Source organism: Patagioenas fasciata, chromosome 2 (genome assembly GCF_037038585.1).
Source record: "Patagioenas fasciata isolate bPatFas1 chromosome 2, bPatFas1.hap1, whole genome shotgun sequence".
Lineage (NCBI taxonomy): Eukaryota > Metazoa > Chordata > Aves > Columbiformes > Columbidae > Patagioenas > Patagioenas fasciata.
Window position 1 is genome coordinate 125,912,250 of NC_092521.1, and position 26,794 is coordinate 125,939,043.

The window sequence follows — 26,794 nt, forward strand, 5'->3', positions numbered from 1 at the left end:
GTCATTGCTGTAATGTGGAAGTGGAAATAATTAGAAAAAAACAGTGAGTCAGTCTTACTACACTGCAGTACAAAGGTTGAATGATATTTTGAATTTCACCACAAAATTAATAAAGGGTGAATAAAAGAGCACAGCCAATCTGATCTAAGTCACCGTACTCACCAGTGGTCAAACTTTGCAGCTGGTGCCCTTGCTAGTATACTTCTGTACATGATTTGCATTCAGAATTTAGTATTTTGGCACCTGGGTCTGCAGCACTTAAACACCGAGCTCATCAAAGCCCTCAGAATAGCTGTCATCCATTGGGATTGCAGCAGTGCTGTGTCTCTGTTTAACGTAGCCAGAGCTACTCTTGGTGTCCCCCTGTATGGGTACACCAGAATAGGAAAGGAGAGGGATATGAGTCAGAGCACATGCAGGTGCCGAGCTGTTGTTCCTCATTCTGCCTGTTGTTCCTCTTCACCAGGGTGATTTGGGTTTTCCAAAAGCCATGACTAATTAAAAGATCTAGCAAGCAAACAGAGCTCTGATCTTAAGTGCCACAAAAATGAGACGAGTCATCAAGGTGGTTAAAGTTCCTGCTTATATCTTTGTGGAATTCTGCTGTCTTAACAAAGAAACCAGTAAGATGTTAATTATTTCAAGCCGCATATCAAACTCAGCCCTGCTAAAACTTATGCCCATTTTCCACTATCAGGGGTGAGCTTTAGCTCATACATCGTAAGTTGTAAATGCCCCTGAGGTTTGCATCACAATTTTGTGGCCATGGTTTATAAATCTCTGTCAAAACAGCTGATAGTTTCTATTCGGTTGGTAGTGGTTAGCTGTCCACGTAATTGGTTACTAACTCCTGGTAGTAAGAACTGGTGAGGACCAAATAGCATAGATGCTAATCGGCGCTTTCTTGGAGCTGATTGCCCCAAGCCAGGGGCGAGACACGGCAGAACAGCAAGGAGAAGTATGCATCCTCGTTTCCTTAGACTAGAGTCTGTGGGATTAAAGAGGATTAGACTTCAGGACTAACTGTCCATCACTTCATATTTATTCCAGGATGAAAAACAAGCAGATGAAGTTATTGACTAAGATTAATGTGGTGTTTTAATTGCAGGCTTGGGAAGAATTCAGTGCTGTATTTTTAACTAATTAGGCCCAGTACATAGATATAGCCCCAGGTAATGATTAGACTACTTGGGCTGCATAGTGGAAATTTCTCAGGAAGAAAGAGGAAAGAAATAGAAAAGAATGAAATATTCTAGCTGCCCTGGCATTTAGAATCACTTTACAAACACTGTTCCAACTTCAGGGCTCTGGCAACATTTCTGTATCCTCCTCCATGCCGTGTAAGGTCTGATAAAGCAATCCTATTCCACTTCTAATCACAGCTACGCAATGCTGTGTTGGAAATACATGTAGAGCTGAATCCCAGGCCACTGAGGGGTGAAAACACAATGATTACTGATCATACAATCAGCTCCTGTTGTACAATGAAACACGTTCTGCGAAGTAGGTTTTTTTCTGCATGAGGAGGAGAGGGTGTTTAAGTCTGTGTTTAATTCCTGGAAAATTGGCACATAGATGTTTTGTGTATGTGCCAGTACAGTCTTTATATGCAAACAGACGCACATACAAATTTGAATACTTTATTAGCTTTTTGAAAGTGTTGGAATATAAATCCTTAAGAAAAAAAGATCAAATGCATATTTAAGATGCTTTGACAGAAAGGCCTTTCTTCACTTTGATCCTTTCCATAGCAGAATGACCAGCTCAATCCAGTTTCCCCATTAAAAATGCTATTTTCATATCAGTAACTGAATGGAGGAGTATGTGTATTGATCTCTCACTATGGAACTTGTTCCACTGCTCCTAAATTACATAAGTACTTATGGCTGTGTATGAAGCACGCATTTATACATTAATATAATTCCTTCAGTAGGAATATTCCCATTAGTGGAAGCTGGAAGAGTTTGGCACACATGGCTTTGCTAATGAATGTTCAAGGAACCTCAGGTAGTTTCTGAAGTGGGTGAATTCCGCAATAAATCAGAGCAGCAAATTGTTAAATATAGACCTTAGGTCCAATTTATGAATCAAGCCCTAGCTCCCTTTGAAGGTCTGATTAGGCAAGTTTTGCTAGCCTGTCTTCCCATTTCCTTTGAGGTCCAGTTGGAAACTGTGGACTACCTTAGGATTAGAGTTAAGCAATTGCAAGTGGGGAGATAATCCCCTTCAGTTTTTCTTTTTTTCTCTCTCTCTTTTATTCTTTTTTTTTTTTTTTTTTTTTGGTATAGATTGTTTTACAAGCCCAAGATTTGTATTTTACTTTATGTATGTAAAGATAATCTTTAGAAGGAATCAGTACATTTCTGTGTAGTGGCAACACCCTAATTTCCCATTAGCAAAAATAACAGTGTCTGGTTTTGTTACTTTTTTTTTTTTTTTTTTTTTGCCACATAGATCAATAAAACTATGTAGTTTAACAACATTAATAGGCTTAAGACATTGCAGCTAGATTATTAGAATAAAACATTGTATTTAAATATTTGCCTGTACAGATTTTTTTTTAAAAGGGTATGAACTGCAGTGAAATGCTGATAAGAGTATCTTCCATCCTCAGTGAAATAAAATTGAAATTATTTCCAAAGAAGATAGAGAAAGAAAAGAGAAATACATGTTTTACTTGATTAGAAGGGAGAAGCATTTTCACCAAAGGGAAAAAGAGATTGGTTAATCCTCTGTAAAAGCTCAGATCAATGACAGTAGATCTTGAGTGCTTGAAGCACTCAGTGCACACCTTTCCCTTTTTCACTGCCGTATGCTGAGTAACTTTTATCGCTTCTGTAATAAAATAGACTTACTCAGAAAACACTTGTATGGCTGTGATGCGAATTGCAGTGACTGTACAAAGCTAGATGGACCCATATTCTCAAAACATTAGCCAGTCAACTTTGTTCTTATATGTTCTTAAAATTCTATCAATCAGTCTTAGGTTGTACATACTCCCTTAAGACCACAGAGCTACTCCAATTTGTCCCTGCTCTAATGCATATAAATGTGAATATTATCACAATATAAATAGAGAACTAATGTTTATCATCAATGCCAAAGTTCTGTGACTCATTAGAGAGTAGCACTAGATTAGATAATTAGCAATCAATTTTAGGTAATGAGCAGAATTTTCATTTATTAGTTAAAAATAAATTCTCAAAGAATGTTGCTAATGAAAACCCAGTTTAGCACAGAATAGAATTGACTGAGGTGGTCATGATAGCCATCTGCAGTGTCATCTCTTCCTCATCATTAGCAGATATGACAAAGTATTTATCCCAAAGATAGCTACTTCCCTGATTCCTTTCCAGGGCAGCTGCAGGAAATACTCTATCCTGTTGCTTTCTTCTTGGGTTTAGTGCAACTGAGAGCTCCTTCTCACCTTTTGAAGTGAATTACAGGGGTGGCCTTTTGCACTGCACTGCTTTTGGGAATTTTCAAGTGTGTCATTCAAAAGGTTGTCCGTATTGCTTCAGATGAGGCAAATGAGGAAGATGCTTGTCTTGGGGAAAAAGATGTTTTGTTAATGAAATTGAAATTCACTTTTAACTAGCAGTGGAAATGGGAAGAGATCAGAAGGCTTGCTGTAGGTATGTTCAATGAGGAAAATATATTGAATTATGAAACTGGAGCTCTTATATATTGATTTCAGTATCAATAATTATTCATTTATTTGCCATTAATTAGAACACACAGCAACTACCCATATACTTCATTAAAACCAAAGGCTATTTGATACTTCATAGCAGACTGGAGCCCCCATGAAAATAGTATTTCCATTTTCTAAACTTTAACAGCCTTAGTAATTGGTAGAGCACTACCATTGGTCTCTGTGTGAAGGATAGAAAGATAAAAGATGTTGAAGTCATGGGGCAGTTCTAATGCAATTTTTTCAATTCTTCTGAACAGATGAAGCCGCTCAGTTACTGTGTGGAAAATTGTTGGGGTCTTCTTGGGACCTAGAATATTAAGTTAGGAAGTGTACTTATTTCCTTTTTCTTATACTTTTCCATCATTTATCTAGGAAAGCTGAGATGACTTTTTATGACTTCAGCATGTCTGAGTCAATTACTTTTGAGACAGCAGCAATCAAGGAGCATAAAATTTCTCTCGGAATTTTTTCCTCTTCTGTTGTCCTCCCCTCCCAAACTCTATTCTGTGATGTTCCTTTTCTCTTCCCCTCTCTTTCTTCTTCACCTTGCTTCTTGCATTGCTCTGGCATATTTCTTTCTTTCTCATAAAAGCATGTTTCCTCTCCTGTCTGCTGTAGTGGTGAGCTGGAGAATGTCACTGTACTTGCACCTGGAGATTGCCAGTAGGCAATATCTTCAGCAGGATTTCTTGAGCGTGTTGCGTTATTAGTAAGATAAGCAGATGGAAAAGGATCACCAAGCCAGCATATCTTGTCAACTTCAGATGCAGCAGGAGAGGTTTTGTGGTTGGCTTGTTTGTTTATTTGGGTTTTTTGTTGTTGTTGTTTTTGTCATTGTGGGTTTTTTGGTGTGTTTTGTTTTGTTTGTTTGTTTTGGGGTTTTGGTGTTTTTTATTTTGTTAAGTGAAATATGTTTCCAGGAATTTGAGTTCACTCAGATATATTGAACTATTTGTTCTTGTTGCATTTTCACTCTAGAGCATTTGTTTTTAAACCACAAAACTCTGCAGCTGTACTGGGATCTTAAGTGAACTCCTCAGTTTCTCTGTAATATTACCAAATGAGTTTAGGTTTATTGTGACAAACAAAAGATATTATGTCTCAGACAGCAGGCATGAAGGGAACTAATATCCTGTGATGTCCTCTATTGTGCAGCTGTAAAACATTCTGATAAGGCAGAAGATAGTCACACATTGATCAACTGTGCTATACATTCACTGCAGAAACACTGTGCAAAATTTTAAAGCAAGAGACAAAGGAATTAATGGATGTTACTGCTTTTTTCTTTTCTCTTTTTTTTTTTTTTTTTTTTCTTAATACCACATCTAGTAAACTTGTATTTCCACTGCAAATCAAGGTATGAATAAGGCACAATGGCTTGACAGACTCCTGTTCCTGTTGTGCATTGGGTAGCCAGAGAACAGAGCTGCAGAAATGCTGTAAAGGATGGATGCTTCAGTGCTTGTCTTTTCTTTGGCTTCTAATGTCTTCTTTCATTTCTAATGTAATCTTCCTGCCTTTCTTTATCTGATAGAGTTGGAAAGTAGTTGTGAGAATCTTATATACTGCAAAAAAACTGCACCCAGCATTAGCTTTCCAGCTATGGCTACTGTGTGCTGCAGCAGCGTATTATCACTCCAATGGCTGCAAAGAGAGAACAGCAGCTTCCCGCGCCCCCCCCCGCCTTTTATTCCCCCAAGCTGTCGCTTAAACTGTTTTTTCACAAGGCTGAATGTGCGGGTCCTGTGGCTGAAGAGTTCAGATTGAATTTGCTGTCCTTTTTGCAAACCAACGATATTACAATGGGATTGTCAAACCTCTACAGAAGTTGTGGAGAAACCTTTGGTGATCTCCTTTTGTGCTCTATGAATAGATGAGCAGGGTTTTTTGTTTGTTTGTTTTGTTTTTAGTATTGATGGAGCGAGTTGAAAAGGTTAGGAAAGAAAGAGAGACTTATTCTGTATATGACAGCGGATTATTTCTCCTTTGGATTTTTTTAGTCTTGACCTTTTTTTCCTCTATTGCCACTTCAAAGTTGTTAGTAGTGTATTGTAACGTAGCTCAAGAATTGTATCACTGTTATGAGAATACAACAGTTTGGTTAAAAATTATGTCAGACACTGTCTGCCATTTTAAAATCAGACTTGCAGCAGATGCAGAGAAAAGGATGAAATGTGAAATTCTTTTTCAGTTGGTTCAAATAGAAGAGTAATGTTGAATTGTAAAATGAGTTGTGCTCTTTGAGATACTGTTCAGCAACTTCTGTTATGCTGTCCATTTCTATTCCTGGATCTGTTCTGCACAGCAGATTTCTCATTCAACTATCCCTTAAATACATGTTTGCAGATTTGAATCAGATGCTGTAGCCATGTTTTACCCTCATTTTTACCCTCATGTTTTTACTAGAATTTCTGTTCTAGTATTGTCTAATAGATTGTGGTTTATTTTTCTTATACACTTTTAATACCGGTGACAATTTTACAACCTTTCCTGTCTCCTGGGCTACTTGTAGGGCCATCCTCATCTCTGCTCTTGTAACCTGCTTTCTGCCAGGCCTTCTCTCTACTTCATGGTATTACAGACTATACTTCATGATTTCATTCTTCAGCCAATGGTCAGTCCTATGCCTCTTCTCTTCCCCTGCCATCTTTAAACCTATAAAAGCCTCTGTGCTTTCTGTTTCCCAGCTTTGTTATTTTCTGGAACTAGCCACATTACTCATTTATCTTTGTCTGTTTTCTGCTGTTCTTCTCTGCCCAGGCAGCCTCTCAGAAGCTGGAGGCTGGAGATTGCTGAATAAAAACAATGTCATTAAAAAAACATAATTAGGGTAAGCGAAAGTACCTCTTCTGAGGTTTATTTTCAAATGTTAAAATTGTCTGAACTGTGAAAAGAAACAAAAATTGTGACTGTACTCATCTCCTTCTGGTGTTTCCATTCAAACAGTCAGATAGCCTATGAGAAATCCTCAGTGACTTTATTTTCTGATAAGGGATGAATGTTTATTTATTGGGGCTAAAATCTTCCCTACCTGCATCTAACTGTACTGTATATAAAGTTCTTCATTTGACAAAAAGGGAATAGATAGAGCTATTTGTGAACACACAGGAAACTCGTCAGGGGCTATTCTTCCAATCTACAGACTGGAGCAGTGGACGTGGGCCTCTCCTTCTCCTCCCTCTTTCCCACCCATGTATGTCTTTGGGTGACTGTTTCTGTGGTACCCTCTCCCATGGTTTCTTGAAATCCGAGTCAGAATTCCCCTTCAACTTGCAACTCTTTGGTGACATTATGAAGATTATAATTAAAAAGAAGTCTCCTAGTCAGTGCTGACTTCATTTGGCTTAGGTTCATCCAGAGTTCTTACAACGGCACTATAAGCCCACATATCCGTGTCAGACATGGGGAAAAAAAAAAAGGCTTTGGCTTGTGAAGATAAAAAAGGTTTGAAAATGCTTATCAAGAGTCTAAGTCTCTATTGTCTTTCCAACAGGGCCTCCTGAAGAAGTGTTACTCTGCCAAGGCAGCATACCTGTTCCAGCAGGACAAGTTCTATGATGTCAGCTATGACACTGGTGACAAGTCCATTCAGTGCAGCAGGCGTCCGGATGCCTTCAAGTTCTGGCTGATGTGGAAAGCTTTGGGAACCACAGGCCTCGAGGAAAGAGTCAACAGGGCACTGGCTTTGGCTAGGTACTGCTTTGTAATTTTCAATGTGTCTAGTCTGTCTAATTGACTGATGTGTTGGTATTACTGATGCTCTATATCCTGGAACAGATTACATTGTTAGTTTTTTCCCCTCTCCTTTTGTTTATGTATAATAGGAGGAACCAATAACAATAATCGAGTTATTACAGTTGCTACAATATTTAATAGTAGTTATTACTTTTAGCAATAAGCATAGATGTTGATAAACATACAAGTCCAAATCAGACTATCAGTCTACATTGTTTAAGACTTATATTATCTGAACTAGACATAGAACAGGTTTACCAATACATACTCTTCTAACTCATAACTGTGTGTTCTGGTGTTAATGTAAAAGCAGCCCAGTGTGCCAGACTCTGAGCTGTGTCTAGCAAGACATGAATTAGTTATTTTTCTGTTCCCTTCTGTTCACCATTAGAAAGCTGGTGATGTGGGGGAATTTGAGGACACACTGTTAATGTTAGGATGTAGTAGAGGTATATGCATGCATATTGTTCTGAGATACTCACTGACTTTTCTTCATGAGTTTGCTGAACTTCTTAATGCTCACAGTATGTTCTGTTAGGGACTGAAGTGCCTTTTTCTTGCAGTCTTCCCTTTCTCCGCCCTTTTCAGTTTTAATAAGTTTTTGGTCTTGTGCAAAATTCTTGCTAGAAAGCATTTCAAAAGTAATGGTGAAGTCTCTGTTTCTGGGAAGAAACTTCCATATGCACTTTGTTTCATCTTCTGATAGAAGAAATAGTATTGAAATAAGATGTCCCATTAAAAACAATTCACTTGAAGTATCATATTTGTTCAGAACTTATACAAGATAAACCACAATTAAAACTTCACCAGTTCTTGGGCTAGCCACACACTGCCATAAGTCAAATCATTAATTTTGAAAAACAGTCATCCATATCATAGTGCCATTTTATTTTTTATATGAACTGCTTAATTGAAAATATTTGAATGTTTACTCCAGTGAAAATTAAAGGACTAGACTCACTTTAATGAAGTCACTTAAAGGTTACAATACCCATGACCTAAACCTGGAATGGATTAGAAAAGAAAAAAAAAAAGAAGCAAAACCAGAAAATTCCAAATGAGCTGTAGCCAGTTCATTTAAAGCCATTCAATGTTTGGCTGGCTAAATGTTCTTTAATATTTTCTGGTTAAATTGCACCTTGCTTTTTTTCCGAAGCATTGTACTGTTCTATGTCTATACAGAGTAAGTAATTCATTCCAGCATCAGTAGGAGAATTCAGCCTTATCAAGGTCACTGGCCAAGGTCATTTGACTGAGAGTATAGTGATTAATGACCTTTCTGGGATCAGTATTTTCTTTGAATGTTAGTATTCAGCTGGTAGCACTTCTAATGAGTGACTGGGTTGTCTCTTTTTTATTTTTTTCTTCCCCTTAAGAAGAAATTTAATTCTTAGTCATTATCTGATGAAGTATGTTCTTTACAATTGCTGCATTGCTATATTGAGTTTGCATGGACATGGGCACTTTGCAGCTGAGACATCAGGTTTACTGGGCACAATGCCAGGTTTCCTAACTACTCAACAGCTGTGCAGCCTTTCCCCTGATTTGTTGCAGTAGGTTTTACTTTGATGTTGCGAAGATAGTATTTCAGCATTTCTGAAGACAGACCCGGATTAAATCTGGGACTAGTCCACTGACTATAAAACTTGAGAGCAAGATTGCCTATTTTTTTCTCCTCTTTTTCCCCATTGCCAGGCAGACCTGAAAAAGTTTTTGAGTAGTTGCAGGCATGTATTTCAGTTGCATCAACCTTTGCATATTGGCTATTTAATTCATTTCTTCTTGTTCTGGAGATGAATAATTTTTTCAGTGTGATAGATATCCCAAGAACATTGTGATGCTATCTATTTGGAAATGCTTATTTTTAAAATAACTACAGCAGAGCATCCTGCTGATCACTTCAGAATTTTTTCCCCAATTATTTTGGATGTAGAGATGTTGCTTTATGAAGTACACTAAAAAGAAAATAGAAGTAAACTGCTTTTAGAACACAGTGATAACCACCCCTGCATTTTATGCTTCAGCATCTTTGCAGTTTTTCTGTCTGATTCCTCTTCTGACACCCACTCTTAGCAGACATGTCTACTTTCACTGCAAGGCTTAATCATAGGAAATGCCACTTCTCTGTGTACTCCAGTCCTCACTGATACTCAAGCCTTTCTGATGTTCTACAGTCGTGACATGATAATAAAACTCCCCTGTCAACTGTGGAAAGATGCACAAAGTAAATTGCTCTACTGCCATCAAATGGTCCTGGCAAGATAAATCATGGGTCATGAATTTTATAATGGTTGACTTGTTAGGCTATTGGCAATGTGGTTAAGAACATGATTAGCAGTGTTGTGACTGACATCAGACATCCTATGTCAGATGGTGGTATAAAAAAAACAGGCATTTCTGGTAACAGGGCTGGGTATTAAGCATTGTAAAATAGGTCTACCAATTCAAGTCCTCAAAAAAGAAAGCAGTCATATGTAGGGGTTTGGTTTTTTTTCATTATTTGAGTGCCACTGTCTTATGAATAGCCGGCTGGTTTTGCTGAATGTTTGGTTTATGGAACAGACAAGTATCTTCTAATCAACAGGACAGAAGCACTGAGCTTATTTTACTTAAGACAATTCCCCTACAGAAAGAGGTTCCCCCAAAGATGCTCACGTGATAACTAGCCTCCTACTTACCTTTCAGCATGCCTCTCTTTCAAGCTAAGCAGTAGTGTGGGCGTTAACAGCTGGGTAACAAACAAATGCACATGGTAGGATCTAAATGGTCACGGCAGAAAAGACTCAGAACCTCGTCTTCTTGTAATGAGAGGAAACATCTGCGCAGTGCGGCACAACTCATGGAGCTGCGTGTCGTGGGAGCTGGCACTCCACCACAGCAATCGTTTTGCAGGGTTGTGTGCTAAGAGGTAATGAGTCACAGGCACAATACTTGTTATTGATCAACAGTGTGACAACTCTCTGTGCTGTGTTTTGATAAACATATATCATCTAGGGTATTGTTTGCTGCCTCCCTAGCCAACCTGTTCCTGCAGCACATCTGCCAGATAGTAGGCATTGCAGATACGACTGTGCTAGAGGTGTCCCTGTGGGGACAGGTTTCAGGCATGTGGATAGGACCAGGGGGGGTTATTTTGACAATATATTTCTTCCTCAAATAGAGGATAAAATAATTATTTGTGTGATGACCAGTAATGCAGCTGCAGGCAGTAAAGTACCAATTTATACTGCTGAGGAACAGATTTGTACATAATCAGTAATTTAACTGTCTCGGTTTTATTACTGTTAGACAGCAAAATCTTTGCTTAGAAGGCTAAAATTCTGTTGAAATGGAAAAGCTGTGTTAATTTGAGATGATTTCTTTGGAGTTTTCCTTGGGAAGGCTTTGAGGGTGGGGTATAAATGGAGAAGTCCCAGCTATTTCAGACTGTCGTCTTTGCTTCAGAATTCATATATGGTGTGTGCGATGGCAAAGTTGGGGTCATGTTTTAAAAATGTCTATAAATTGAAGCTGTTTGGATCCAAAGTTTTGATTCAAACCCATCTTCCCATTGAAGCTTTCTGTGTTTTCATAGTGGCAAGTGAAAGATAAAAGAAATACTTATTTCAATGCATTGTTAGCATAGGATGCCCAGGGGTTATTGTGCATTAGTAGTAGTGGCTCATTGAATAGAAATGTGCACTGTTGTGCATAGTGTGGAACAAGGACAGTACTGGGAAAATTGCTGGGCTTGAAGGATGTGGAAACTTAAATTCTGGGCTAAACTGCGAGGTCCCGGTGACAGTAGTAGTGCCAGAAATGTCAGGGTGACCATGAAATGAGACAGCAGCACAGCATCAGCACTTGAGAAAAGTAAATGGAAGAATTAATTTGTAGAGAGCAACGTCAATGGAAATTTGCATTGGGAAAGTTCACAACCTGATGCAAATAGAATCAATTTGCACCATGTGGCTCCATTGAAAATCTGTGCCCGAGGACAGAATTTGGCCTTTCCTCAGTGCTCCTTGGCTGGCTGTATCCTTCATTTGTTTCCAGGAACTGATAGCTACTGCATTTTCACAGCAGGTAGAAATGAGGTTTAACTCTGTTGTTACTTTAGAAGAAAAAAAAAGAAGGAAAAAAAATGTATACATGTTCAAGACTTTCTTTTTTTTTGATTTTGTCTGTATGTATTGTTTTGTTCTATGCTTTAAAACCCTGCATTTTTAATTACAGATATCTAGTGGAGGAAATTAAGAAAAGAGAGGGATTCCAGCTTCTTTTGGAGGTGAGTTAAAATGAAATTTAACTGTTGTTGTTATTGGGGGGTGGGGTGGTGTCTATTGTTTTATTTTGTTCTTTTTAGCCAATTGCCAATTTGTATTTGAAGTATATAATTTAATAACTCTATATTGGAGATACACAGGTATGATTGAACGCACATAATGTGCTCTGTATTCTCTACCATCCCTCTACCTGTTTTCCTAGTTTCTGGGTCTGTTTGTGCAGACGGTATAGGTGGAGCACTTTTTTGTGAAAGCAAAGAATCTGGCTGAAAAAAAGCAGTGCTTGCCAGACTTACGGATAAGCTTGTATGCTGGATGGAAGAATATTTTGATCCTAAAAAATGGACTTTTCAAAATGATTTTTTTTTTCCTTAATTCTGTGTCTACACCCATCTTCTAAACATGTCAGCTAATTACCTGTTGGCCATCTTGCTTGGGGGAGTATGAGTAAAGGGGACAGAGTTAAAGTGCTGTTTTTCCACTTATCTTCAGGTTTTTGGTTAAAAAGGCTAATATCTGAGGATGTTGCAAAGATCTGTCCTTTTTAGAAAAAACTTCTGCATTGGTGGAAGTGTATGTGAGTGGAAGACAGCTGGGTATGTAGCATGGGGAAGAAGAGAGAGCATGTGGAGAAAGAAGAGAAATGGAGTTAAGTGCCACACATGGAGACTGACAAACCATAATGATGCAGATTAGGTTTACACTTGCTGACACCATGAGTATTCCAGGTTAGGCTAGAAGTAATACGAAATATAAAAAATGTTTTATACCATTCATAAAATATAATTTTCTCTATTTAATTTTGAAAACTCTTAATTTGAAAGTGCATGCTGGGAAACCTTACACAGAGTGGAGAATTTTGGGCCAGCAGCACATCATGGCCTTACTGGAGTGGCGAGTCTCTTAAAAGCTCTCCAACCTCTGTTACTGTGGAGCTTAGCAGAGAGCCCAGGTTTATTGTAGATGTGAGAGCAGAGACTGCTGTTTAGTTCCTGCAGGAACAGAACACCTGGATTTAAAAGTGGGATTGGAAGGAATGCTATAGTATGGGCTATACAGGGGAAGTTGAGCAAGTTAAGAAAAGGTTTTCAGGAGTGCTGGGGGACAAGCAGCAAGAATTCAAAGACAGACTGCTAAGAAGCAGCTCAGTCTGGTTAAGCGAGCCCTTTCTGAAAGGAAAGTTGGACTTTGGACAAGAAGCTCAGGAAGACAATCCTCTGATACATGCAGTGAGGAAAGTCCTGTAACAAGAACTGCTCTATGGCCTGGAAATACTACTTGCACTTGAGTCATCTGGAAATCTTCTGTGGTATATTTGCTTACTAGCTTGGATAGGAGTTGTGACAAGATAACCAGAAACAGAGTGAAGCATGACTGGGGGTAGTTTTTTTCTAGGATGGATGGTATTTTCGGAGAGGGGTGATGTGTATTTGATGTGTGAACGGAAGCCGAGATAATCAAGAAAGCAGTATAGGCAATGGCAATATGATAATATACGCCATCTGTCTACTCCTGCCATATGATTTTAAATAGTTTTAAGATAAACCCTGTCACAGTGAACTAGTGCTTGCACTCATGAGGAAGCCACTGTCTTTTCAGGGTCTGTGTTTATGTATGTACTCAATGTGTGCTCTTTGGGGAAAGAAATGGGACTCTTAAGAGCTGAGCTGTATTTCATTCAGTGGCAGCAGGTGGCAGGTTTGCAGCTCTGTTCCTGCTGACAATGTTATTCTTCTTGATGATTAAATTGTATTTAATGCATTCTTTGAAGCGAGGCAGAAAATGATATGAGCAGTTCCCAGTGCCCTTTCATGAAAGAACACGTCTCAGCTGGTGGGCTCTCCTCGCTCTGGAGGCTGCCTGGGATTGTAATAGCAGCTGCATTCACAGCGGGGTAAAGAGGTGGTGTGACCCAGCTACCAAACTCCCTTTTAACTTCATTTCTTTTCTTTCAACCAGTATTAATGAGGATGGCAAGTGGGAGGGGAGAGAGGTGTGTGAGTTTATAATCCATGTTATAATCTAGACCCCAGTTAAATATTGTGTTGCAAATAATGTAAGTCAAGCCTGACTGGTTTTATGGGTAGTGTTGGATGGGATTAGATGGCACATCTATTCCTCCTGCTATTGCTACCTGTACAGGTAAAAAAAAAAAAAAAATTGTTACAAATTAGCAGGAAATGTAGAGATGTGCTGCACAGGTCTGCTGGGAACATTTTTTCAATCATATATGGAACAGAAATCTCATAAGCAGAAAATGCCTTATTCTATAACGTACAGTGAATAGCCGTTCTTGTTGGGAGTCTTGCAGCTAACTCTCTGCTGAGATTTAAGGCAAAATTTATCTGGAAGGAAGCAGGGATATGGAGTTTCAGGCTTTGCTTGAAAGACCTACTTAGATATTGGACAAGATATATCCAGGATATGGCATATACCCTGCTAGGGGTCCTGAGATTCTCATAAAATGTGGAAATTGAGAAAGTCAGCATTAACTCCAGTGCTATATAGCATGTTGTAATGATATAAAAGGAGACTGGCATTGTTCAGTAGAAAAATGACTAGGTTTGTCAGTGTTGAATGATGCCAAAAATTGAGTTTGTGTGTTTTGTGTAAAATGCATTATAGGAAATTTCCATTTAAAAATATTAAAGAGAAAATGTATTCTTCTCTTTGAAGTTGCTTCAATTTTGAAATGTGTAAGTTACCTCTCTGTGCCTCTCTTACACTTTTTACCTTCCCAAAGTTTTTAGTGAGCAAAGCAGAACTAAATATATATATATATATATAGTAAGAATAAATGAAAAAATCAAAAATAGTATCAAAAATAGTGTGGTCAGCAGGACAAGGGAAGTGATCCTTCCCCTGTACTCTGCATTGGTGAGGCCACACCTGGAGTATTGTGTTCAGTTCTGGGCCCCTCAGTCCAGGAAAGATATTGAGGTGCTGGAGCGGGTCCAGAGAAGAGCAACAAGACTGGTGAAGGGACTTGAGCACATGACCTATGAGGAGAGGCTGAGGGAGCTGGGGTTGTTCAGTCTGGAGAAGAGGAGGCTTAGAGGTGACCTCATCGCTCTCTGTAACTACCTGAAGGGAAGTTATAGCCAGGTGGGAACTGGTCTCTTCTCCCAGGCAGTTAGCAATAGGACAAGGGGACCTGGGCTTAAACTCTGCCAGGGGAAGTTTAGGCTGGATATTAGGAAGAAATTCTTTATGGAGAGAGTGATCAGGCATTGGAATGGCCTGCCCAGGGAGGTGGTGGACTCACTGTCCCTGGAGGTTTTTAAACTGAGATTGGACATGGCTCTTAGTGCCATGATCTAGTAAATGGGCTGAAGTTGGACCAAGGGTTGGACTTGATGATCTCTGAGGTCTTTTCCAACCTAGCCAATTCTGTGATTCTGTGAAAAGGAACCCAAAGAGGTTTACTTTTTCTGGCAGCAGGAAGAGAAGTGGATGATATGAAAGCTATTTCTAGTTGCAAAAAGGGAGACAAAAGGTGAGTTGGAGAGGGAAGTTTTAATGAAAAGGATATAAACCCCAAAGCTACTTTTTTTCCCCCAAAAAAACTAAGCAGAACTATTTGGCTATAACATGTATTCCTGTCCCATTTGCTACATCTCATGAGCAATCACTTGTTCTCTCACTTAGCCGGAGTATGCAAATGTTTGCTTCTGGTACATTCCACCAAGCTTAAGACAAATGGAGGATGGACCTGAATTTTGGCAGAAGCTACACCAGGTGAGTGTCACATAAACAGTGTTATCTGAAGCTTACTGATTTATCTGTGTGCCAGATAAGAATGTGAAATAGCCCGTAGCTTTGCTCACCATTAACCTATCAGTAGAATGCAAATTTAGTCCTTAAATAGATGTTGGTCGGGATTAAGTTTGTTCTCTGTTTAGACAGGGCTAATTAAGAAAAAAAATGAATGTAAGAGGTGCAGGCATTAACAAGTATCCAGCTTACTATCAAAGCTGTTAGCAGCTGGCAGAACTGAGAGAGGAGGAACATTGCCTGCATTTCTCATCTAGGCATAGATTGTTCATTATGTGTTCCAGACACTTAAATGCTGTCCTTGGAACTTGTTTTGCATTGTCTATGATAATCTATGATAATTCAAGTGAGGAAGTGCTTAAGAATATATTTCTGATGTTAAACAACCCGTAAATGACAATGGGAATACAATAGGAAAAACCTCATTGGTGAGTGTTTTGGTAATTCTCTGCCATTCTGGTAGAAAATCATGATCGTGAAAAAAAAACAGCAGTAACATTTTGAGGTTACTAATGGGGGATCGGTAGTTAAGACTTAATTAAGAAGCAACTAGACACTGTGGTATTATGTTTTACTGAATAAGCTTTTCTGTGAGGACTTGAATTTAATTCATTGTTTTCCTGCTCTCTGTAGCTGCTTTGGTGTTCTGCATTTATTTTTTCCTAGAATTTTTTACTAGAAATTTAAACTACAACATAGATGTGTATACCATATACATGCTTGCACATGGAATACATTCTATATGTACACGCTATACATACTATATATACATGCATACTCCCTGTAACATCTGCTGTCCTCCCAGCAGCTTTCCTTAAACAGGAATTGCTTTCAATTTATGCTGGATGCTGGTGTCTTTAGGGGTGAGCTCTTCCTTAACCCTGTCTTCATTGTGTTGGAAAGTATATTGAACTTTTTCAGTGCAAAGCCATGTATAGCTGTAGTGTGGTTACAAGGACTTTGTATTTACCACGCTTTCACAAAGCGTGGATGGGTTATGATCCTTTCATATGGGGCTTCCCTTCCTCTTGTTAGAGTGGAAGGCCTAAATATATGTGTATGCATAGATAAGCACATACACACAGCTGTATAACAGCTGGTGTGGAGGACTGAGGATTTGGAAAGGAAAAATGGGAAGGCATAGAAGAAATAATGTTGCAGCTGCTACCTTTTGATTTATGTATCTAGAGGGAGGGGACTGAGGAGGGAAGGGATGAAGCACAATGAATGGCTTTGAGCATGTATATTTTTGTGAGTGGCTTTTTGAGTTTAACTTAGTAGTTCTTTGCTCTGCTGCTCTATGGTGCTTCCAGTCAGGGTGGGGAACAGATGCCTGGCATTATTTGATGTACTGATGCAGATAGACTGACTCTGGAAATGCAGATTTCCTAGCCAGGGTTTTGTGGGAGAGGACTTGGAGGAAAAGGAGCTTGTGTGCAGTTTCTCCCAAGAACTGAGCACTGTTGCAGATCTCAAACACTCTTTTTGTGGGCAAGGTGACATTTTCTTTATTCTTATGCTTCCTCTGATGAAGCACTAAGGAAATCAAAATCCCAAAATGTATTTTTTCCCCTCCTCCCTGTAAAACCCCTAAAAAACCCACCAGAAAACAGAAGAAAACTCCACACTATATGGCACAGATTTATCTCCTGAGGAATAGAGAGAGGAAACAAGTGGCAGGTGCTAGTTGTGTTGCTTTTGGCATTGCTGGGAAGTTCTTGAGCACTACAGAAACAAGGCTGTTACACAACTACAATGTGTTATTTCCTCTCTGATTCTCTACAGGCCCAGGTCTGGGGTTACTTTGCTTTTTGGATTCTGCGGTCTAGTTTGGGGTGCAATATATGTCAGCAAACAGATGAGATGACAGCACTGGGTCACACAAAATAAGGCTGACTTGACTTTTCCAGCCAATGTCAATTTATTCTAACATTACTGATGCAAACAGCATAGTCATTATATTAGTATTGCATTAATCAGTACAAATATATAGCTGGGCAAGCAGGAATGCATCCTGATCAGCAAGTTGTAAGTGATAAGAAGAAGAAGACTGGAGAGATTGTAGCATTATGCCATCAACAGGCAGATGGGGATGTGTACAGTCTCTTGACTGCAAGTATTTCCTGAATATTCCCATAATTTCACTAAAATGAGCATTTAAAAGCTTTAGTTCACAATTCACACAACATTTTAACATCACAATTGTTTTGTTTATCCAGAAATCAATCTTCAATTTTGTTGACCTGCATATTGGACAACAATTAAGGAAATGTATGTCTTAATAATTCCTTGAGCAAGTAATTGATTTTATTCAACTGCTTGTTCAGCAATATTGTTCAGAATAACATGCTGTCTTCTAAGGTTAGTTATATAATTTTTAGTGCTGGTGAAAGAAAGTTGATAAGAACTCTGATCTCAAGTCGTCTGCTTCGTGAACAGTTTGCATACTCCTGTGCAAAATAACCCTGAAGGTTTTCTGTTGTACTGGCTCTTCTCCAGCTTCCATGGCCCACTTCCATGGAAATGTGTCAGAGCTGACTGGGTTGCAGTGTGATACCTGATTCTGATGTCAGTCTTCTAGCTGTCCTACATAAACTGTGTCACTCAGAAACCTTTTTTCTTTTTTTTTTCTTTTTTCTTTTTTCTTTTTTCTTTTTTCTTTTTTCTTTTTTCTTTTTTCTTTTTTCTTTTTTCTTTTTTCTTTTTTCTTTTTTCTTTTTTCTTTTTTCTTTTTTCTTTTTTCTTTTTTCTTTTTTCTTTTTTCTTTTTTTTCTTTTTTCTTTTCTTTCTTTTTTCTTTTTCTTTTGTTTCTTTTTTTTTCTTTTTTTTCTTTTTTTTTTTTTTTTGGTTGGCTGTTTGTTTTAAATTCTGAGGCCTTGGAATTTATTGTAAAATTTGCCCTCTTCAGAGTCTCCAATATGCCCAAAAGAAATGTGGTAGGAAAGAGTGGCCTGAAGGATTTGGGACAGCCACTAGCTAGTCATTTGAGCCATCACCTGAACACATTAAAGAATGAGAAATAACACGGTGGTGGGTAGTAAAGAAGCAGCATAAATGGCACATTACTCTGTCACCCAGTGAAACTGAGACTTCTGTGCACATCCACAGTCTTTACAGCACTTTAATCTTTTGGGATTACAGCAGGATTTGGCTGTGTAGTGAAACCAGTTCTATATAAAGGACAGCAGGGCTGTGGATGTTGTTGGGTGGTACATGATAGTCCATGCCCTGAATATTTTGTAGTACTCTGAGTGCATAGCAGATGACATAACCCATAAAGGAACTTGTGATGTAAGGTGCTTTTCACTGACATTCTTCACAAGTAAGTGAAGAGGGATTTCTTGCAGAAACCATACATATGAGCACTCTGTGGTAATTGGGGACTTGTTACATTCAACTAGAAATATTTTTAAGTGGCTTTATTTTGTCATTGCAAACTGGGGGCAGTTGTCTCTGACATGGAACTGACATAATTGATAGAGAGAAGGAACAAGCCTCACAACTGCTGTGCTAGTGCTGTCTGTGCCCCCTTGTGGTATTTTTGCTCCTCTTCCTCTTATGACATCCTTAAGATTTACTTTGTTTACTGCTGAGGATGGTCAGTGTGTCACAGAGACACAGTGAGAAAAGTTTAACTGGAAATGACAAGCCCGAAATAGAAGTGAGGGAAGAAAGTAAAAAGTTAAAACCCAGACCATTTCATTTTTCATGAGTTTGGTTTGGTTTTTCTCGTAACCAAAAATATTTATGCATATTCTTACTTGTAACAGTCTTCTCTTTAGAAAAGGTGGCTTTCTCAGCTTCTGCTGAAGTGTCTCCAGATGATGCAGAATTAGCTGCTTGTTAGTAGTACTGTCTCTGGGAAAGCCTCCTGGCAGCACAGAGGGCACAAGAAAGGTTTGGAGGGATTCATCTGGAACTATTGCTGTCCTGTTGCTCAGCCAGCTAGTCATGCCATGTGCATTCTGGATCAGCCTGTAGTCTGCTCAAATTCAGTGTGGTCTACAGGACTAAGAAGTAACCATCTTTAACAGAGCCTTCCTCTTGTGGGAGTCTGTCTTTGTCGAAGGCTCTGGAGCATAACTGTAGGTAGACTACTGTGTGTTGAACGCTGTGCAGTAAAGAAAGTTAGTGGTATATTGCTAAGTACCACTTCAGACCTCAAAATTTGGATTTAAAAAGTTTGTAGCTCTTTTATACTTTATAAAGTATTTCCTGGTCTGTAGCTCTAATCAACATATGCTGGAGTATCAGATTTCCAATAGTTCAGTAAAGCTTTTGTACAGGGCTGTTAGCTTCAACTACTTAAAATTCTAGCATCTTAGTCTCAGGCTCTACTTGTGTGGTAGGGTTGGGTCATTCTTTTTGTTGGTGTTGTTTTGTTTGCTTCTTGCCCTTGTCTGGATTTTTGGCCAAATACAAAATTTATTTGCTGTATTAGAAGGCTCAGAATATAATTTAATACTAAAGCCTATAGATCTTGGAATTTTATTTTTGCACCTCCCGCCCTTAGTAAAATGTAACCTTATTCCTGCCTTTCCCATCCACTTAAGGGAAGAATATAGCTGTCTGCTATCTGAAGGCATATTTGTAAAATAGCCTGTCATGCTGACTGGTGTTGTGAGACATTTATATAATGAGAGGTTTCATATCAAAGTAGAAATGTAAGGAGGTTGAAGTGGTGTTGCCTTGGCAACCTCTGAATTTTGTGGTCTTTGTGGTATAAATCAAACTCTAATCAAGGACACGATTCAGTATTCTTTATGTATTCAAAATACCTATTGACTATGGTACTAGATTTGAATGGGAAGAGAAGACAAGACCTCCAGTTTGCCCTCCGTATTTTGGAATAATGAGAGAAAAATTACATGGATTATAACCACAACAGGTTTATGAACAAGAAAGGTCCCCAACATGTCACTGCAAGTGTACTTCCATTTGGGATTTTTGAGCAATATGTTGTTACTTGAATGCCTGGCATCCTTGTGTAACATACTTTGAGATTTTCTTACACTTGAACAAGAAAACAGTTAAACAATATTTTTATATGTGTGTTTGAAGAGTAATGGTAGAGACATCCTTCCATGAACTTTGCTTACATGACAAATTTTTACGGTAACAAGTAGCCTACTGGCTCTGGCATTAAGCTCTGTTTGACACAAGTTTCTGTGGAGGGCCACATCAAATGACAGGAAAATCAATGGTAAGATTTACACAGAAGTATATGGGAATTACATTGGCTAAATCATTGTGACTGGCATCTAGAGCTGTTCATCAGTAATTCGTGAAAACTGTATGTTAATCTAGTTGTTTCTGGTCCTCTGTGCTTTCTTGTAGCACTGAAATAATGTAATCTTGTAGAAATTCATTTGGAAAAGAACAAAAAGAGTTTGTCGAGTTCCGTGTGTGTTTTTGTTGTTTGGTGTTTGTTTGTTTGTTTTTTCCTCAACATGTGAGAATTGTTGAGATGATGCCATCCCTTAACCTTTTTGCTTTCTCTTAAAGCAGCCTACAAATCTGTTGGGGACTTCAAGAAACAGAAGTCTGCAAGTAGAAGAGATTGCTTAGGCAGGTCATAAAGACAGACCCTGTAGAGGGATGAACTGTCATTTCAGGGAATCAGATGGGGACCACCAAAAGGGTTGTCTGTAGAAATTTTGTTTGTCACAGAAATCTTCAGGGTCAACAAAAGCTTCAGATTCATCCTATATAACTTGAGGCAGTTAATCAAGGAAGCTACTTGAGTAGTTGGCACAGTTTTCCTCCATCTTTAACACAGAGAAGAAGGGAAACGCCCAGATCATGACTTAGCCAACATGAAGTCAGAACCACCCTTTTGAAAGACTTGTTTGTCTTCATTATATGGACCCCAGCTCGGCTGCTTTAGTTCATAAACAGAAGTAAGAAGAACCCAACAGTAGATTCTGAGCATGCTATGTACTGTTTTAGGCCTCTATTTTATGGGCTCCTAGGTGGAAGAGCTGCAAAATCAATGGGTCAATGGGCTCAGCTGAATTCTCAGAATTGTGCTCAAGAGTGTCAAAACTGTAGCATTCTGGGGGAAGTGAGAGTAGGAGACCCAGTGAGGCAGGGCTGCAGGCAAGGACCTTAGGGGAGAGAGGCACAACAGGCCCTGAAACCACAAAATGAGTAATAAAATAATAATGAGGGTTTATGTTGTAGTGTGACCATTCCTCAGCAGAGGATCGTGCTCAGAAATTTAATAGTAAAATAAGCACTCGCTTGTTAAAGTAACAACATATCTTATTTTTCAGCTAATAATACATGATACAAACCAGCAGATGAATAAAGTCTTTGTAGTTTAGCTGCATCGAAATGATTGTTATTGTTAAGCAGAGAGATCTTAGCTCTGATAAATGAGAAGGAACAGTACAGTGTGAATATAACAGCAGAGGAAAATTATAGTAGTGTTACAGTACCTTGTTAATGAAGGATTTGCACACTTTCCCTTTTAATATATGTTCTTCTTCAGTTTTATGTAACTCATCAGTACAAAAGTGTAGCTGTTAATTAAAAAAGATATTTAGCATGACGTTAAGTGTCTTCTCTGTAGGATTTGAATTGTAAGAACACAAAAATAACATGCCTTTTAAGAAAAAGTTAATTCAAAATAGGATACTTTGGTTTCTGACTGCATATTGGCACATAAATTCCAATTATGTGCCAATATGCAGAATTTATGTCTTTGTTCTCTGTTATATTTATTCTTGCATGACTACTGAAGTAGTAGTGCTAGACTAAGGGACCAAACTCAGAGGAGAGGTAGGGATCAATGCATTTTACATTGACAGTATCCATCTCACCTTAGCATTAGATCCAGGTGCTAGCAACAATTCAGCATATATTCTGCATTGGTGGGGGTGTACACCTGCTTAATTTTCAGCCATATATAATGGTTTGAGACTGACCTGATCTCACGCTTGCCCTTTCATGGGATGACTGGCATATCACATGTGTACATGGGAATAGAAAGGGGCTATATTTGTATGACTGTATTGTAACCTACAGTAGATACAATAAGACAAGGCGAAGATGTGAACTGTTTGCAGCTCATGCTTTCTATAATAGTCCCAAGTGATATTCTAGTAATTATTGATATGTCAGTTGTAGAGAGTTATGTTCTAGCTTTTTGCTTGGCCCTTCTTCCAGACTTGTGGTTCAGGATGCTAGTACCAGTTGGGCTCCAGTTAAAAGTAGTCCTCTTCATGCAGAAATCTTTACTTTTTTAGGACAGTGATACTCTTTCAGTTGAGGTACATTGGCAAGAATCAACACTTTCCACTTAATTTTCACCATCTAAGTTCTGCCCTTAGTATAGCTGACTATTTCTACTCTACCTCTCAGTCGCTTCCTAGATTTTTAATATCAGGTGATATCTAGAACTGGCAAGATTTACATCCCACCCAGCAATAATAGAACATCTGGCAGCAAAACATCTCTCTTGTAAGAGCAGTGTTAAATAGCTGATAAATCTACCCCTCAATTCTTGGAATAAAGAGAAGAAACCCAAATGGCTTTGCTGCTGTGTGCTTTATGAAATGAGAGTGCAGGGCAACTTTTATCAGAGACTTAACTTTGAGCTGTGCACATTCAAGACCCACTGGGGACTGAGGTCTATTGATCCCCAGTGCTCAGCCTACAGAAACAATCAAAGCTGTGGGGAGGGAGTCTACTACAGCTCTGTATGGTGCATTCAGGCTGAACAAGGATTTTGTTTTTCCTGAGCCACCTGCAGAGCAAGATTGCTCAGGTCTCCAGAGGTGAAATAGGTTTCACGCTAGTTGTTTCTTGCTTGAAGTCCTTTTAAGGATAATGGAGGGTCCAATCATTCTCCATGTGGTAATACACATAATGGCATGAAATGAATCTGGGGGAATAGACAAAGTGGAAAGAAATATTGTGAGGAAATAAAATCATGAGACAGGTTCAAAGTAAGGGACTCAAACCTTCTAGGGAGATCAGTGCAAGAGGTATTTTCATCACCGAATGTGATGCTCTGGGAAGGTACATTAGCTAGCTCAGGTACTAGGACCTGTATGGCTACATGTAAGTACAGTACTTAATTCACGTTAAAAACTATCTCACTAGGACTAGTTAGTACACATGACTGTTCTCTCAGGACCCAAGTGAATCACCTACAATAGTGAAGTATTTTTTTTTTTGTAGATGTATTACCTTCTCATAGGGGAAGCACAGGTTCCACTTGTCCAGTGTCTTGAAAATTTTGCATACTGCCTGAGGGTCATTCTAGCTTTCACAGAATTACAGTTGTTAGGGATTGGAAGGGACCTCAAAAGATCATCTAGTCCAATCCCCCTGCTGGAGCAGGAACACCTGGATGAGGCTACACAGGAAGGTGTCCAGGCAGGTTTTGAATGTCTCCAGAGAAGGAGACTCCACAATGCCCCTGGGCAGCCTGTTCCAGTGCTCTGTCACCCTCACTGAGAAGAAGTTTCTTCTCAAATTTAAGTGGAGCCTCCTGTGTTCCAGTTTGAACCCATTACCCCTTATCCTACTGTTGGTTGTCACCGGGAAGAGCCTGTCTTCATCCTCGTGACACTCACCCTTTATATATTTGTAAACATTAATAAAGTCACCTCTCAGTCTCCTCCAAACTAAAGAGACCCAGTTTCAGTTCAGAAATAGAACACAAACACGCAGATTTTGAACCTTTGCATTGTTAAAAGCTTCACACACTTAAAATCTTTCTGTTTACATATGGGAAGCATCTAAAAAGCCTTATTTTCTAAGTGAAAGATCACAGAAACAAAGGCTGTGGGGATACAGCAGAACTGCATTCTCTTTTTTATTGCCACAGATTCAATTGACTGAAGGGCGCTTAAGTGCTATATAAGCACATCTTGCTATTTCTCTGTGAACAAAGACAGTATTATTTAATTTGTATGGCTTTCAAACAGATACAGGGTGTTACCCAGAGTAGTGAACATTTTGCATTCATTGCTAGGGAGTCTCACAGGTTCTAGAAGGATCAAAAGAGTAAAACTAAACTCTGTTTCATTTCCAGAAAAGTGAATTTTTGGGGAGGTTAAGTGGAATTGGCACAGTCCATATAAATTAAGTAAGCAGTTGGTGACATACATCAGAAATTCATTCTCTCTGTGTTTGGTTAGACTTGAAAAGGTAAGACATCTAAGTGCTCCTTATTTGGAGACAATGGTCATCTTGTTTAAAGGGTTATACTGTGGTAAAACTGAAGCATTGGAATGGTATATCCTACTATGAATGACCAAGGTAGAAAAGAAAAATAATTATCATTGCTGTGAACACAGGAGCAAAGAGTAACAACATTTTGTCTTATTATTAGCCTGTCCTTATGCTAATAGGCAAAACTAGCTAACCTGAAAACTAAATCAACTCTATTACATTTTTTAAAGGCAAGCATTAAACTATTTTCATAATATATAAAGTCAAAGGGAATTTACACTGAATCTGTCCCATTAGTTAACCCTTGTTATATATTTGAAAGGCAGGTCAATTAATGAATAATTATTGATATTTTACAGATAAAGAAAATAAGGAAAAAAAGACATGGATGTAAGAGTTTCTGTCATCTTGTCTTTGCATTAGGAGTACTTAAACACATCATCCTTATTTGTACCTCTCGTCATTTCTAAATAGTGTAATAAAAACAAGCACTTTACACTTGAAGTCACATTGCCACACAAAACAGTATTGTATTTTTGTTCATTACTGCTGTAGAAATGAAAAATTGTGTATTTTGTAATGCAGTACTGTGAAAGTTTCCAGAATTGTTCACATGCACTTTTTGGATGTAAACATTTATGCATACACTGTATACACCATAAATGTATATGATTATATATTTATATATTGGGAAGAAAAGAAAATTATTCTTGAAAAGACATAGAATGGAATAAGGCATAGTATTACTAAAGTAAATAGATTCTTAGAAAAACTTGTTAACATAATTACAGAACAGTTGAGGCTGGAAGGGACTTCTGGAGGTTATCTTGTCCAAGCCCTCTCCTCAAGCTGGCTCAATCTAGAGCTGGTTGCCCATTTCCATTCCAAGTAGTGTTTGAATAACTCCAAGGATAGAGGCTCCACAACCTTCCTCACCCTGATGTTCAGAGGGAAGCTCCTGTGTTTCAGCTGGTGCCCATTGGCTTTGGTCCTGCCACTGGGCACCATTGAAAAGTGCCTGGCTCCATCCTTTTTGCACTTTCCCTTTAGGTATAAAAATGCATTGATCACATCTCTGCCCCAAACTTTCTCTTCTTTAGGCTGAACAGTCCCAGCTCTCTCAGCTTTTCCTTATAGGAAACATTGTCCAGTTCCTTAACCATCTTTGTGGCCCTTTGTTGGACTCTCTCCAGTACGTCCATGACTCTCTTGTATCAGGGAGCCCAGAACTGGACATAGTGGTCCAGGTGTGGCCTCACCAGTGCTGAGCAGAGGGGAAGGATCACCTTCCTCAACCTGCTGGCAGTGCTTTGCCTAAGGCAGGCCAAGCTACACTAGCCTTCTTTGTGGCAAGGACAAATTGCTGGTTCCTGTTCAACTTGGTGTCCACCAGGACCCCTATGTCCTTTTCTGCCAAGCTGCTTTCCAGCTGGGTGGCTTCCAGCATTTATTGGTGCAGGGGGTTGTTCCTCCCCAGGTGCAGGATTTGACATTTACCTTTGAACTTTGTGAGGTTTTTGTCAGCTCATTTCTCCAGCCTGTATTGTCTACATGTACCAGTTTATCTTAAAAAATGATCAACGTTTTTGCTGTCTTAATAGTATTTGGCTACTTCTTGGAGGAAGACAAACAAACAAAAGCAACAAAAAAACCAAAGCAAAAAAGAAAAAAAAAAACCAAACCAAAACAAAAAAAACCCACAAACCAACAAAACAAAAATCTGACAGACCTACAAAAGCAAACACAACCTTATTCCTCACAAAGATAAACTTTCTAATAAATTGTGACCTCTAAGTCTATGGTTTATTCTTTGACAAAAATAGAGTCTGCATTCTTAGCCTGTTTACAGTCTTATTTTTTCCTTTCTGAGGTATGGCAAATTGCTATACTCTTATTGTATTTTGTTGGTTTTAGTTAGTGCATCCTGATTCCTGAATACATAGTACTTGTTTGCCCGAACAACATGTATGTTCCTCTGCTTAAATAGGACTAATTACTCTTCCTTTCCTTTGCTTCATTTTGGAGTTAGAACATATTGACTAATATTTCAAATGGCCTTTTGTGCCTGCCTGTGAAGAGAACTGCTTTTAATAAAAAAGCAGAGTTTGAAGACACACAACAATTAATTTAGTTTTAG

At 38.7% G+C, this 26,794-nt stretch overlaps 1 protein-coding gene across 3 annotated transcripts in view; it reads left to right on the top strand.

The window, feature by feature from the left end:
- The window catches only part of GADL1 (glutamate decarboxylase like 1), a 78,228-nt gene that overhangs the window by 34,113 nt on the left and 17,321 nt on the right, over positions 1 to 26,794 (top strand). For all 3 annotated transcript variants that reach the window (XR_010650889.2, XM_065830968.2, XM_065830969.2), the window contains exons 12-14: positions 7,191 to 7,390; positions 11,648 to 11,699; positions 15,346 to 15,435. Coding sequence is in view for 2 of the 3 variants with exons in the window: in XM_065830968.2 (XP_065687040.1) it covers positions 7,191 to 7,390; positions 11,648 to 11,699; positions 15,346 to 15,435 (342 nt within the window). In the remaining variant the exon portion in view is untranslated. The remainder of the gene's footprint in view (positions 1 to 7,190; positions 7,391 to 11,647; positions 11,700 to 15,345; positions 15,436 to 26,794) is intronic.